Below are 16,779 nucleotides of genomic sequence, written 5' to 3' on the forward strand. Positions count from 1 at the left end.
CAAAAATCTTAGAAACTAAAAATTATAAGTTTTAAATTAAAATTAAAAATTTTAGATAGAAATTTTTCAAAAAAATCAAAAATTTTGGAAACTTAAAAATTTTTGTTAAATTAAAAATTTTAGATATCCTTGAAGATTTTTAAAAAAGTTCATAAGGTTTTCTTTTTTGAACACTTTTACATAAAAAAATTTTCAACCCTAAATTTTTTTTTATTTGAAACATTTTTTTCGAAATTTGCAACGCCCTACAATTCATTCACACTCGCCACAATATTTCAACATATCCATTCAGTTTGTGTTCGGGCTTCAACGTGAACGGTCATGCATTGCACTTGCTTTGCGTTTGTAACTTAAGTCAGTCGTCGCATTCAAGTTGAACATTACAGAAGATAGCTAGATAATTAGAAAAATTGAATCGTTCGTGATGAAATGCAAATACTGCACGCAAAAGCAACAGCCGTCATTCGTCAATTAATCTGAGCTCACTTTGCTCATGTGAGACAACAGCTGAATAAATGTTTTTAAAGAAAATAAATGGTGAAGAATTTTAAAATAAATACTAAAGTGCGGAGAACTTTAAACGAGCAAAAATAATATTTCTTTAAAGAAAGGAAGTGTATGAAAAAAAATATATTTTTGAGCGAAACAAATTATTTGTGTGATCAATAAAGTGACAAAGCACAGACCATCCGGTATTGACTTCTATTGTTTGTTAAAAAGATTTTAAAAAAATTTACTACTGTGAAATACGAATTTGTCATGATATAAAAAATTTGTTACGCTCTTATCACAATTCTCTACATTGATGATAATAAATGAGTTAAAAATAAATGAAATTTCAATTGTAAAGTGACTCATTTTGAATGAAATTTAAATTCAATTAACCTCCATTCGAACACGAAACAAACACAAAAAAATGTCAAGTGTGCGAAAAGTTGGGCCTCCTGTGCCTCCGCGCCCCTCAGCGAATCAAGTAGCCAGCAACAAGTCACGTTCATGCTCTCCAACGCCCGCAAGTATCAAAAGTAGTCGAACCGTAGTCTACAAATCGCCGTCGTTAGAGGAGAAAAATGAAGTCATATCGACAAATCAGGCAACGACGCAAGTAGCACGCGCTGTTCCCGTTCCAAAGCCGCGATTAATTTCGCCCATGCAAACTTTAAAGAGCAGCAATGACCTTCCTCAGTCATCGTCGCCGATGCGTCAAACAACTGTCGTGCATGCAATCGAGAACGAGAATCGCGTTTCAATCAAAAGTGCGGGAATCGAGGTAAAAACGAACATGAAAAGCGTCGAAATTGATTTGCAACAAATGGAATTCACGAATAAGTTTATGGATGAAATCCAAAGTCGCAAACTCGAAAAACGTCCCGATCCAGAAGGCAAAGAAGAATTTCGTGAAGGTTCAGATTCCTCCTCGGGTAACAGTGATAGCTTTGTCTCGGCTTGTAGCAATTTAAATACTTCCAGAACGGAGAAAAGTTTCGAGGAAAAACTTTCGGAGAAGAAATCAATTTTCACGGAGATGCTTATCTCGGAAATAATTGCGAATCATCCGCCTCCCGCGACAAATCCCGTTGCTATGAATCTCCAAATTGCATCCCAAAGAGCTCCTATTAGTCATTCAACGCCAAAAAGTTCAGAATCTCCGCCGATTGTCGTGAAACGCGAAAGACTTCCATCGACTTCCTCCAATGATATTTCTCCGCATGGAACGCAAAGACATTCGCAACCACGGATTCGCACGTCAGATTGGATTGAAGTCGGAGACAATGGGAAAGAAGTTGTAATGACAAGTTGTCATATTAGTCTCGAGGATTCAGGAATGGAAGACGAGGAACGACTTGATGATGCAAGTAGCGGCGTTGGAGATTCGTGGGATAGTATTAAAGATTCAGAAGATCGGTAAGTTAAATAACTTCAATTTCAAAAAAAAAAAAAATTAGCAAAATTTTTAAAGAAATTTTTTTTTGTTTAAAATGCACATTTCAAAATTTTCTGAAATTATAAAATTATAAAAATTTGTGAAATTTAGTGAAAAAAAATTAATTTAATTATTTCTCAAAATTTGAAAATTTTCAGTCAATTTTAATACGAAAATTTTACAAATGTGCATTGGGTCATTTTTTTAAAATTTTTTGAAATTAAAAATTAAAGAAAATTTCTCTCAAAATACTCAAGTTCTTAATAAACATCAGGTTAATTTTTGAAATTTGATCTTACTGAAAAGACAAAAAAAAATATTTTTAAAAGTTGACCCAATGCACAATTAATAATTTCTTTGAGGTATTTATTTATTGAAAAAAATTTTTTTAAAAATAAATATATGAAAATTTCGGTTAATTTTTACGCTTTTGGTTAATTCTAAAAAAAATTAAAATTTTTAAATTAAAAATTTTTGTATCTTTTACAAATTTTAACATTTTTGAAATATGCATCGGGCCAAAAAATTTTACAAATTACAAATATTTTGATCTTTCAAACAAAACAAAAAAATCCATAGCTTACGCATGCTTGAATGGATTTTTGTTACATTTTCACAGAGCAAACATAAATTTCATGCTTAGCCAATACAATTCTCATTCATTTGAGATTGAAGATTTCACAAAAGCATCATCAATATTCCAATTATTTGCCTCGTATTATGAAAAATACGAGAGATTGCGTGCATCTGGAGATGAATAAAAATCATTAAAATCCGTAAATTGCCACGATTTTAATCGACCAAGTAAATTAGAAAATTTCATTGCATCAAAATCGTAAATTTTTATCGGTTTTCAACTGAATTTCATTACACCGGAAAACACTTTCAGCTGCAGACATTTTCAGGCCAAAAAACATGTCAAACCCGAAAACCCACACTTTTTGAGCTGAATAAGGCACCGAAAAATGTGTGTTAAACATGTTTTCTCGTGATACATTATCATTAAACACAGAAATTTGTATGTTTTTTTTTCGTGTCAAGCATACTTTGTTGTTCGTCGTGAATTTATAAGCTCTTTAAACTGCATCATCATCTCCATTGTTGTACAAAAACGCGCTTTTGTAGCACATACTCAATTATTTCTGATTAGATTATAATGAAAAGTACCGTTAGGTTGTTCCCTGTTGGGCATGTGCCACATTTTGTCGAATTCTTCTTGAAGAAAAGTGAGAAGAAACTCGCGTGTGAACAAATTGCTCAATTTTATTTTATTTTTTCAGGGTCAAATTATCGCTGCCTGGATTACCGCCATTACCAAAGAGCCTCAGCGGATTTCAGGAGATGCAACAAAATGATATTTCATGCCAATTACCTCCGCCAGCATCAACCAATTCTTCGGCATCGTCAACTTTAGACACGCAATTAGCAACTTTGAGACGAGAGATGGTAAGTTAACAGATAAATTAACGTTAAAATGTTTATTAGGTTTTGAAGATGTGGGAAAATTTTTTGTGTTATATTTTTTTTTATTGAATAACAAAAAAAAATATTAAATTAAAATTTTTTGGCTTAAAATTAATGAAAAATTTTTATTTCTCAAAAAAATTTTACAAATTGAAAAAAATAAAAAAAATCAAAAAAAATCAAAAAAAAAATTTAAAATAAAAAAAATAAATTTTAATTGATTCAAATTTTTGAAAAATATAAATAAATAAATTTTTTAAAATAATTTTTTTTTTTTAATTTTTTTGAATTAATTAAAATTATTTTTTATATTTTTGACCAAAAAATACTTTTTTAAATTAAAAAAAAAATAAATTCTAAAATTTTAATTGATTAAAATTTTTGAAAAATCTAAATAAATAAATTTTCTAAAAATATTTTTTTTTGTTTTTAATTTAAATAAAATTTTTTAAATGGACATCTTAAATTTTTTATTACAAAAAATAAATTTTTTATTTATGAAATTTTTTAATATCTTTATTTTTGTAGTTTTTTTATTAAATATTTTTTTAAAATATATTTTTTAAATTAAAAAAATTAAATTTTTTTTTTTTTTAATTTTTTTTAAATATTTTTTTATTTAATTTTTTTTATTTTAATTTTTTAAAAATTTTATTTTTTTTATTTCAATTTTTTTTATAAATGTTTTTTTTTTATTTTCTTCAATTTGTAAATTTTTTTTAATAAAAATTTTTAATTCTTTTTTGAAGAAAATAAAAAAATTTCGTTAATTTTAAGTCAAAAAAAATTAATTTAATTTTTTTTTTGTTATTCAATAAAAAAAAAACAAATTAAAAAATATATTTAAATGAAAATATGAAACATTTCTTCATAAAAACATTCTTCAATTAAATTAACTCCATAGAATTTTCAAGAATGTCGCTCATTTTTGCAAGCAGTTTACATTGAGCGTGAATCATCATCACACGACATGACAAAAATTTATAAAAAATAAAAAAAAAAAGAGACTAACAGGTTTATCTTCACACACTTAACAACACACAAATAAAGAAAAAAACCCGAAGACATTGTCTGAATTTATAGATAGTTAAGTTATAAAAATTGTGTAAAGTTGAGTCATCTTCTGCTTACTTTTTGCATGAAACCGTTTCAACAAGTCAAGTGTGTTTGTGCAAAAAAAAAGAAGTTGAAAACAGTGTCATTAAATTTATATCTTCAGCCAACTTGCTTGTTTTGATTTAAAAAGAAAAAAAAATATTAATAATACGGTCAGTTAAATTAGGTTCCTCGTTAACTCTACGTGAGAATTATTTAAATCATAATTATGCAGAGAGTTGCGTTCGAATGATAATGAAAGTTTTGTGGTTTTAAATGGCAAGAAAGTGTTAAAATTTTCGAAAATTTTTGAATTATATTTTTTTAATTTTTAAAAATTTTATTTTATTTTTAATTTTGATTTTAATTTTTTTTTTAATTTTTAAAAAAATTTATTTATTTTTTTTTTATAAATGAATTTTCTTATTTTCTTCAATTTGTCAGTTTAAAATTAATTTTTTATTTTTTTTTTCAATTTTGAAGGAAATAAATTAAAAAAAAGCGCTTTCATGGATCTACTTCCGAAAATCTCACAGAGATTCATAATTTTACGACAACATGAATTAAAGTAATAAAACGTTGCTCATTCAAATTTCTCTAAAATTTGAAAGCAGACATACTTTTGTTGTTGTTATTAAATACTTAAATGGCTGGTTTCACTGAAACACATACATAACAACAAAAAAAAAAAGTACGACAAAAAACGTTTCCTAATGATCACCTTTGTTCGGAAACATTTTTATTTAGGTGAAATGTCCGTCGAAGTCGAAGACAACTGTTCGCAATGAAGAAATGCTTGCATTGTTTTAATTAGTTAACATAACTCGAATGCCTGCTTGGCGCACGGTGTCAAACAAAACAAAACAATCTCGATGTCTGATACTCTTACATAAGAGTAAGCGTAAACAAAACAAAACAAAAAACTTTAAAACGGGTCGTCGTGATTGATAATAAAAAGCAAAATTTATTTGCGAAGATTTTTTTTTTTTTTGAGGCAAACAATAAAACAATTATCTGAAAGATTTTGTGTGATATGACGTGATCGCATTAATGCCATACAGAGACGTGTTAAATGTTATGCCTCAACATTTCTTATGCTCTGATGGATTTGACGATAAATGTTTCTCGTACCTCAGCGACGACGATCATCATCATCGTGCGTCGGTGCAATTAGAGTTTTAGATGCTTTTGCGCTGCTATTATTATGGCTTTTCTTCCATTGAATGAATTAAAAACAAAATGTTATGGCGGTTTGGTGTTCACTGATCCTTGGCAGACATAAATTTGTCTTCACGTAAGAAATGTTCGATTTTGGATCGTCGTCATTCTTAGTTGGAGAGACAAATTACATAACGGAAGATGATGACATGACATCTCGTTGGAATAGAACTCACGATCTTTGGGTAACGGAAAGTTTCTGCTCTGACTCTGGATGGTAATGAGGTTAATTTGTTTCTTTCTAATTTTTGTCATTGAATTGTTTCATATTGATGGATTCGAATTTGAGATTGAAATTTTTGAAGTTTTTATGCTTGGTTTGGATTAATTGGAAGAACTTTTCATCAGCTTGGTTTGGATTAATTGGAAGATTTTTCATGAGCTTGGTTTGGATTAATTGGAAGAACTTTTCATAAGCTTGGTTTGGATTAATTGGAAGAACTTTTCATCAGCTTGGTTTGGATTAATTGGAAGAATTTTTCATAAGCTTGGTTTGGATTAATTGGAAGAACTTTTCATCAGCTTGGTTTGGATTAATTGGAAGAACTTTTCATAAGCTTGGTTTGAATTAATTGAAATAGAGCTTTAAAAAAATTCTTACCTTGATATGCTAATGAACTTACAAAGGAACGACAATCGAGCTTCCTGTCAACTTATTTAGAATCCTGTTGCGGTTAGTATACAATAACTGACCAAACAATAGCTACGACCTTCGTGAATAACTAACGAGCAAGCGCACTTTCACAGTTATTCCAACATGAGTCACTTTTAGTATTTATTTGATCAGAAACGAAGTTTTATCTTATCATCATCGCATTGTTTGATAAAGGCGTAATTCACGAACAAACCTCAGTTCTATTGCATCATCTGAAATAAAAACAACAAAAATGAGCAAATTCAAAGGTCCTCAATACGCCACAGTTGAATATCATCAATTGCGAGACAAATACGATTGTCGCTTATACGGTTTGACACAAGAACAACTCAGCTCAATTTACTGTAAACCAGAATGGCGTGCGTCGGGCCATAAACATTGTAAAGCACACGCAATCGACATCATTAATCATCTTTCGCAGGAATTTGGGTTTTACATAAAATCGCATAAAACTAGCGGATCAGATAGAAACTATCATCATTATTTGTTGGAACGAAATCCCTGAATAAAAAAAATAAATTTAAAAGAAAAATGATTCATGACTTAATTTACTTACGTTTCAAGAACAATTATTGCCGAAGCAAATTTTATGAAGACGTTGACAATTCATCCATCCATCCATCGAAACTATCGTTCCAGTTCGTCATGCTTTGTAAAAAAAAAAATTAATACCGTAATGTACATAATGCCAAGAGAAATTTAAAAATCTGTTCTGTTAACGAAAATTGAAGTCAAAACTCGTCTCTTAAGATTTTTTTGTTTCAAATTCTTATTTTTTTGAAAATTTTTCTCTGAAAATTTTGAAATTTTAAAAAAAAATATTTAAAAAAATATTTATTTAAAAAAATATAAAAAAAATAAAAGAGATAATTTTAAATTTTAAACATTTTTATTTTAAAATTATAATTTAAAAAAAAATTAAAAATAAAATTTAAAAAAAATAAAATTAAATTAAAAAAAATAAGTAAAATAAAAAAAATTCAAAATTACTTCTAAAAATTGTTAAAAAAATATTTTAAAAAAATTCTAAAAACTCAAAAAAATTGTGTAAATTCAAAATTTATAAAAATTAATTAATCTACATTTTTTCGTTTCATTTGAATTTAAAAAAAAAATAACTTTAAAAAATACGAAGAAATGTAAATTAATTAATTTTTATAAATTTTGAAGTTACACAATTTTTCATAAATTTTTATTTTTTTTTAAATATTTTTTTTTCAACAATTTTTAGAAGTAATTTTAAATTTTTTTGACTCGTTTTTGACACTAAAATGATAATTTTAAAATAAAAATTTATGAAAATTCAAAATAAGTCGAAATTTCAAAGTTTTTAGTTAAAAATTTTCAAAAATAAGAATTTGAAACAAAAAATGTTAAGAACTTAACTTCTATTTTCGTTAATAGATTTTTTTTTTAATTCTCTTAACTTTATCGACTTTACGGTAATTATTAATAATATTATTATTGATTCACAAAATGTCTCTATCCATTCAATCAAGTCATATATGGTAGCAGCAGGCAGCTACAAACTCATGAGAAATTCGCTCTGATTTATTACGATATACATTTTTTGTTGTCTATGGTTAGTTTCCGATTATGGTACATTCACAACATACATCAGCCGTATGCAATGTTTTGATTGCAAGTAATTTTATTTTTTTTTCGTGAATGGCTTGAAAGACTTTTTTAATGACTTGTGGTCGACGTTACATCATTATAACACTGAAAATTTTCCTCACGAGACTGACACACTTAATCATAAGGAAAGAAAAGAGAGAAAGAGCAAGTTAACAAAAAAAATGGACATTGCTTGGAACTAATAAAATAAAAATAAATTGGGACACTTTTTTGTATCAAAACAAATAAATAACGGTTGCATTGCACTTTGCTTGATACGAGATCGAAGATTGAAGCGATCGGGACCCCACATTGCACGTTTTTTGCCTTTTTGCTTCAAATAATAATGGAGCAATAACTTTTCAAATCGAATCTCGGATCTATCTTTGCAATAAGTTAGCGAACGGGCGAGCGAGCGATACAATCATCTTACTTTAAATGTTTCGCTGCACAAACTGCATTAAAATTATGCAACATTTCCATACAATTCATTACGGGCAAGTATTCACGAGATTTATTTCTTTAACATTTAATAACAATTCACAAGTCACTCGAGTCTGTGCAGAATTTGGTTTGTGGGTTTTTTGTGTTTGCTTAGAAAAGCACGACGACAATTGTTATGAGATGTATTTTTTGATAGATCAATTTTTATGTTTTGATGTCTTTCCGTTAAAGGAGAAAAATTTGCTTTGATGAATTTTTATATTAATTTTAAGCGAAAATTTTTGGATTTTTTTTTTTTTTTATCTGAAATTTTTGGAAGATTTTTTTTTATTTTTTTTTTTTTCTTATGAATCAAAGGAAAAAAAATTATTTTTATTTACTTTTTTTTTGTCATAAAATTTTTCCTTTGATTCATTAAAAAAAAAAAATAAAAAAAAAATTTAAAAAAATTTCAGAAAAAAAAATATTTTTTCAAAAAATTTTTTTTAAAATTTTTTTTTGTCTAAAATATTTAAATAAATAAAAATAAATAAATTTGAAAAAAAAATAATTTTAAAAAAAAAAATTAAAATTAAATATTTTTAATTTTTTTTTTTTTGGAATAAAATTTAATTTTTAATTGGAAATAAATTAAAAAAATTAAATTTTTTTTTAAATAATTAAAAAAAATGTTTTTAAAATAACAAATTAAAAAATTTAATAAAAAAATAATAAATTATTTAATAAAAAAATTAAATATTTTTATATTAATATTTTAAAAATTTTTTTAAAAAAAATATTTTTTTCAAAAAAAAATCTGAAGAATTATTAAAAATTTAAAAAAAAAATATTTCAAAAAAAAAATTTAAAAAAAATATTTAAAAAAATTAAAAAAATATTTTAAAAAAATTAAAAAAAAATAAATTTTAAGTTTTAAAACTTACCTGAATTAAATAAAATCCAAAATGCGCTTTTGTCAAACTCCTTTTCTTCCTTTCAAAATCCGTCAACGAAACTTGCCATGGAAAGGCGGATTTTTCTTGTCTAAATATGTTTCCATTTATTATGAGAGATGCAAAAGTGCATTCAACAGGTTATTACTGTGTCATGTCGTGCAATTTGATTCGAAGGTGTGTTTTATGCTACATTTGCAAAATTTTTCACAAATAATTGAATCAAATCTCTTAACATAACAACAACTTAACAACAGCATGGTTCGATTATAGCATTATAACACGAGTCAAGTTTTTATTATTATTTATTTTGTAAAGAGAGAGAAAAAAATTGTGAATAGTGTAAGAGAAGCGTAACTATTGACCTAATTTATGGTTTTGTTATAGGAGATAAGATTTGAATAAATTTCTTGTAGATTATGGAAAATTTTACCAAAAAAAAAAGTTTGTGACGAAACTTGACTTTTTTTGTCCATCGAGAAATGTTACGACAGCTGTAATGTACCTTGACCTCATCATCGCATTCCACAAATTCTTTTGACAGAGTTTTCTCAAAAGTAAAGGGGAAAGACGTTTCACATAAAAATAGACCCCCGCACATAAAAAAAAAACTGAAAATTTTAATGTCGTCGTCGTTTATGTAAAAAACTAACTATTTTTAGCACAGCAGCACAAAACTATTCACACATAACACCTCTTTTTCTCGACATCGACGACGAACTGTTGGCGGGCGCTTACACTCGTTTGTTACATCATGAAAAAACAGATATTTCTTCCGTAATTATGTGACAAGCGTGCATTTTTTGTAAACTGTCCTGAATACCAAAACACAACATTCTTTCCGCTCGACGTGAAGAGAAGCAATACAAAATCCGTGACTAATTACGAATGTTCTCGGTTGCGGCTTCTAATGAGATTAAGTGCATTCTTTTGTTTTTTTTTTTAATTGCAATGAGTGAGCAAAAGACTTTTAAGCTTAAATCAATATTTTCAGCCTTGATGAGTCAATCTTTCAACGTTTCTTTCTCTCAACAACAACAACACGCTTCATTGGAGCTCGCTAATTGAACATCTGTTTTGAATTTACACAAAATAGCAATTAATAATTTAATTGAAAGGTGTTGATTATAAAAATTGAACATTTCCGTCAGGGTTACAAAATGTTAAGTTTAAAGCTAAAAATTCAAGTTTTTAGTTAAAGTTTCTTAAGTTAAAAAAATTGACTTAATTAAAAATTTTTATAAAAAACTTAAAAAAAAATTTTTTTTTTCGAAAAATATTTGACTTTTTACTTGATTTAATTAATTTTTTTACTTTAAAAATTATTTGAAATAAATGAATAAAAAAATTTATTAAATATATAAAAAATTTTTTTTTTAATTTTTATTTTTTTAAAAAACTATTTAATTTAAAAAAAAATTATCAAAAATTTTCTTAAAAAAACCTTAAAAAAAATTTAAAAAAAAATAAAAAAAAATAAAAAAAAAAAAATTTTAAAATTTTTAACAAAATTTGTATCAAATTATCATTAAAAAAAAAATTTTTTAAATAAAAATTAAAAAAAATTAAATTTTAATAAAAAAATTTAATTTTTTTTAATTTAAAATTAAAAATTTTTTAATATTTTTTTTTTAAATAAAAATTTTTAAAATTTATTTTAAATCATAATTTTCCTGTTTTTATATTTTTTTATTTATTTTATTTTATTTTTTTTTTTTTTTTTAAATTTTAAAAAAATTTTTTGATTAATTTTTTGAAATTAAAAATTTTTCAACAATTTTTTTTAAATAAAAAATTAGAAAAAATTAATTTTTATATTTAATTATTTTTTTAAAAATATTTTGACTTAAGATTAATTTTTTGATTATTTTTTGAAAATTAAAAATTTTTTTTTTAAATAAAAAAAAATTTTTTTATAAAAATTTTATTTATTATTTTATTAATTAATTTTTAATATTTAATTTTTTATAAAACTTAAGCAATTCAGTCAAAATATATTTTTAACTTAAACTTAATTTAAAGTCAAAATTTTTTCCATCCCTGACTTCCGTTAAATATGTTTGTTTTTCATTAAAAAGTCATAAAAACCTCTCGTAGAATGGAAAGTCATATCAAAATGCAGTACAAAGGTCACCTTTAAAACAAATCTATTTGCACAGCTTGAAATTGTATTTTTTTTCTCCCAATATTTGTCTTTGAAATTCTTTTTGTTTCTTTTTTTTCTGTGTTAGTCGAGACTTACTCATGGACGAACATGTTTTGTTTTAGCAAGATAAACAATTTTTTCGAAACCAAATATTGGGGGACATTAATTAAACATGTGGTTCCTGTTGAGTAAACTTGACTTTTTGTGTCAAAGCGAGATTTGAATTTTTTTTTTGCAAAAAAAAATTTCCCTAAAAAAGTTGATTATTACACAATGCGTGGCTTACCGTAACATGTAAAAAAATTTAATAATAAAAAAAAACACAAAAGCCTTTAATAAAAATTTATAATAATAATCATGATAATATAATTTACACATAAGTTGGACAAAAATCGAGAAACACATAAAAAAAACTCACAAAACGAATGAATAATGGATTGTTTTTCGACGCCAAGGTCATTACTTTACTTTACTTTGTCGATGGCGTTTTTTACGGTTAATTATAACAATTGAATTAAATTGTTTGTTGTTGTTGTAAATGCATTGTTGTTTACCTTTGTGCATGCAATATCTGGCTGAAAAAATATGTAAAGCGCGGTCCACACCCTCTTATCTCGTTTTATGACGGCTTTTTTGATTATCGCCCGCGTTGACGATAAAATTTTATTCAAATCACAAAAGTAAGATGATCCGAAAAAAAATATGAATGAATGCGTTAATTTGAAAGAAACGGTCATTAACCCATTATTTTGTCATCTAAACAGCAAAAATTGATCAATATTTGTCATTGTACGGGACTTAATAGAAAGGTGTTCTCATCGAAGATCGTCTTCGGGAGATAAAGTATGTTAACGGAAATGAAGAGGGACAAAAAGATAGTTTAGTCAATAATATGTAAATATGCGCAAGTTGTCTCTTCCATTCATGAAGATATGTGGCATGGAAAAGTTTTGCTTGAATAAATAATAACAAAGTAACGAAAAAAAAATACACACAAAGTAAAGACCAAAAGACATTGACTTGAAATGTGTGCTGTTTAATTGACAACGGACCGGTTTCTCGCGGGAATCAAATAACTGAATGAATTTTTGCTTTTTTTTTTGTTATGAATTGTCGAAAATGACTTGAGCGCTTTTATTTTAAAATATTAAAAAAAATATTAATTTAATTTTTAAAAATTATTAAAATTTAATTTAATTATTTTAAAAAAAAATTGTTAAGTTTAATTAATTAAATTAAATTAAATTAATTTATTAAATTTAATAATTTAATAATTACTTAATTAATTAATTTTTTAATTTAATAATAATAAATTTTCTTAAAAATATTAATTTAATATTTTTTGTTATTTTTGTTTTAAAAATTTCTAAAAGAAAAAAAAATATTAAAAAAATACTAATTTTACTTCCTTTTTATTTAATTCAATTTAACTTTTATTTTAGTAAATTTATAAGTTAAAAAAAATTTTTCCTATTTTTTTTAATTTAAATTAAATTTAAATATATTTTTTATAATTTAAAATAATATCTTAATATATTTAAATAATAATTTTATTAATTTATAATTTTTTAATGATATTTTTAAATTATCTCGTAAAGCTTGAAAAAATTTTTGAGTAATTTTCCATTATTTTATTAATTTTTTGAATCAAAAATTAAAAAATTAAACTAATTTTTTTAAAAATAAATTTATTGAATTAAAATATTAAATTAATTATTTAAAGTAAATTAAATTCACTAAATAATATTAAAAAATATAATTAATAAATTTTAATAATATTTAATTAATTTTTGATTTTTTAAATTTACAATTTTTAAATAAAAATTAAATTTAATGTATTTTTTTTTTAAATTTTAAAATAATATCTTAAGATATTTAATTTATAATTTTTTAATGAGTTTTTTAAAATTACCTCGTAAATAATTTTTTAAATTTTTTTTTTTATTATTTTAGAAATTTTTTAAAACAAAAATCACAAATTGAAAATTAAACTAATATTTTTAAATAAATTTAATTAAATTAATTATTTAAATTAAAAAAATTAAAATTTAAACAATTAATTTTTTTTTTAAATTAAAAATTAAAAATTAAATGATATTAAAATTTTGATTTTTTTAAAAAATTAAATTTATTAAAATCTGAGAAACCGACTGACAGCACAAATTTTACATAAATTATGAAACGCATAAAAAACACATAATTTTTTAAAGGTTTCATGATCGATATTAACAAAAATTGAATTTAGCACGAAGGAGAGAACAATCAAAGAGCCGTTATTAAAGCGAGACAAAAAATTAGCTGTAATGACAGTGTACTTGACAAAATAGCACCAGCAGCTAAATAGCACTATCACAACATAAGTAGAGTAGCGTACTTCACATGACAAGACTTTCATGGTCAATATTTTTTTTTGTCTGTCATTGTTTTCATGTACCATTTTTTTAAATATTTTTTTGTGGAAATTTCACAACAATTGATATCTATTAACATTTGTTCTGAATCACACGAGCTACATAATTTTTTTTTAAATATTAAAAAATTTACCAGATTCAAGTTTCATCCAGTTTTAGATGATGACAACAAACGCAGCAATTGTGAAAGCAAGACAAGTTATGTCATGCATATTTTTCAAAAAGTTATAATGAAATATTATAATTTTTTTGTAATTATATCAACTAGCTCTTACAGTAATTGACTTTGTAGCAATAAAAATCATCCCCTCTCACTGTAAAATTACTTACTTTGCGATCGGATCGCTTTGTCGTCAATCATAATTACGAGTGATGTGCGGTTTTTTTACGGATTTCTTGATAGTTTCCTTTTCCGTTTCCTTGTGATTTAATTTGTATTTTTAATTAATTAGTCATCTATCAGAGATCTTGACATGAACTGAGTGTTTCCAAAATAAAAATGTGAAATTCCGTATGTAAATTTAAAAAAAATTTAACCTATATTTAGACAACTTGACAAGACAAGACAACTCTGTTCAGTACTTTCTACGAATCGAATGTCGAACGAAACAGAAAACAGAAACAGATTTGTTGGCCAAAAGTTACCCTATGGGCGGAAAACGGATCAGATTGATCAGGTTGACCCTTTAGGAGTCAAATTGATCCCTTAAGTGGTCCATTAAGGGTTCAAACTGACCCCTTAAGAGATTAACCTGACCCCCTTTCGAGTTTCAGACCCGAAAAAATTAGCCCTTCAAGAGATCATCAAAATCAAGAGATCATTTTGATCCCTTCAAGGGGTCAACTTGATCCCTTCAAGGGGTCAACTTGATTCCTTCAAGGGGTCAACTTGATCCCTTCAAGAGGTCCGGGTTCATATTAACCTCTTAAGGGATCAAAATGATCTCTTGAAGGGCTCTTTTTTGGGTCTGAAACTCGAAAGGGGGTCAGGTTAATCTCTTAAGGGGTCAGTTTGAACCCTTAATGGAACAAATTGAATACTTAGGGGATCAATTTGACTCCAAAAGGGTCAACCTGCCTCCTTAAGAGATCAATCTGACCCGTTTTTCGCCCATAGGGTAAATTCCCATTGCATGCCTCGTTGCATACAATCGCGATGATGTACAGCTGATAGCGAACATTTTTTTAAACATTTTTTTCGCTGTACCTGATTATTGTTGTCTGTCTATGCGTTAATTTAAATTCAGCACGCATCGTAACTTTCGTTGACTTAATTTCTGCTTCTTTTTTTTCCTTCTCACAATCCAAAGCTCAGTGAAGTTTAAGCTGCAAAAAAACTTCAGCAGATGTTAAACGAAATCACTTAATTGTCAGTTGTCAGTTCGTTACTTGTTTTGATGCCCATGCGTGTATATTTACCATTTTTTGTGCCGTATGAGAGATAAATAAAAAAGACGTGATTTAATTATGAACGACGTTCAGTTTTGTTGTTGTTTAAAAGGTGATCTCTATTACATCATTCGCGCGCGCAAAAAAAAAGTATCAACCCACACTCATTATTTTTACTACATTTTGTAACGACGATCCATTTTTAATAACATCATCTTCTTCTGTTTTTTTTTCATTTCAGTATGGCTTGCGACAACTTGACTTGTCCCTGTTATCGCAGCTGTGGACCTTGAACGAATCAATTCAGGAGTTTCGAACGATTGTGCAACAAGAGCAAGAAGCGCCGCCATCGCCAACACCCTCAAACTCGGGATCTGAAGTGCCATCGTCAGAGGATGAAAGTCCCGTTATTAAAACAAGCTCGCAAGTTTCGTTGCAATTGCAACGCAAAAAGATTTCACCGAATAGAGTAAGGGGAGTTCCGCCTCCGCCGCCGCCAAGAGATGCGAGAATTAAAGCGGGAGGACAACGGTGATAAAATTTAATGAAAATATTAAAAGAAGAAAATGTGATTAGAATAGAATTGAAAAAAATTGTGTTGAGTTCATTAACGAACTAACAAGAAAATTGTATTGAAAAAAAAATCTCTCTTAAAAAATATTATTTTGATTTGTTCAAAAAATAAAAAATTTGTAGAAATTATAGGTAGTAATGAATTCGTAAAAATTGATGTAAATAAAGATAAAATAATGAAAAATTAAAAATATTTTGAGTTTTTTGATAAAATTGTTCAAAAAATTTCAAAGGTAAGTTAATAACAAGGCGTTTCCATCTAAATACAAATTGTCGTATAATTCGACTTACTTTGACGAACAAAATTGAAAAGTTAATTTATAACGATTTTTTGTTATATTCACATTTGTATTTAGCTCGTTACATACAAAATTTAGCCCAAAGTTCATTCTTTAAAAAAAAAATTGCTCTTTTTCAAGAAATTTAATTTCTGTCGGTTTGTAACATGAATGAATTATTAAAATATTTTAAATTAAATATTAAAAAAAGAAGAACTAAATCGAAAAATTTATGTCGAAAATTTTTTTCTGATATTTTCACATTTTTACGTGTTTTTAAAAAAAGTGAAGCTGAGAACCTTTAATTTTTTCACAATTTTAAGCTTCCCATAGTCAAATTCGATGACAGATTTGGCAACTTGAATTTGTGAATTCCTTGACTTCGACCAAAAAGATCCCAATGCGGATACAATAGATCTTCTATGTGGTTCATTTGAGAGACTATCAGCTGCAGACAACACATTGATGCTCAAAATTGCAATATTATACTTGTATGAGAGTTAAAAAGGGTTCAACTATCGCCTTCATGTCAAGATATATCTTTCAGTAGTCATTTTGGGTCCTATAGATCACAGCAACGGATATTCGTCTTTTTTCATGATGCTCATAAAATGATTTTAGCTTTTTGTAAAG

The 16,779-nt window shown here is 26.0% G+C and overlaps 1 protein-coding gene across 1 annotated transcript; it reads left to right on the forward strand.

Annotated features, from left to right (window-relative positions):
• The first annotated feature begins 316 nt into the window (after positions 1 to 316).
• LOC134836613 (uncharacterized) lies at positions 317 to 16,020 on the forward strand. The gene is made up of 3 exons (XM_063851805.1): positions 317 to 1,905; positions 3,205 to 3,370; positions 15,537 to 16,020. Exons 1-3 carry the CDS (start codon positions 917 to 919, stop codon positions 15,828 to 15,830), a joined length of 1,449 nt encoding a protein of 482 aa, XP_063707875.1. The 5' UTR covers positions 317 to 916; the 3' UTR covers positions 15,831 to 16,020.
• Positions 16,021 to 16,779: the final 759 nt, after the last annotated feature.

The sequence above is a fragment of the Culicoides brevitarsis genome, chromosome 1 (assembly GCF_036172545.1).
Source record: "Culicoides brevitarsis isolate CSIRO-B50_1 chromosome 1, AGI_CSIRO_Cbre_v1, whole genome shotgun sequence".
In the NCBI taxonomy this organism is placed as follows: Eukaryota; Metazoa; Arthropoda; class Insecta; order Diptera; family Ceratopogonidae; genus Culicoides; species Culicoides brevitarsis.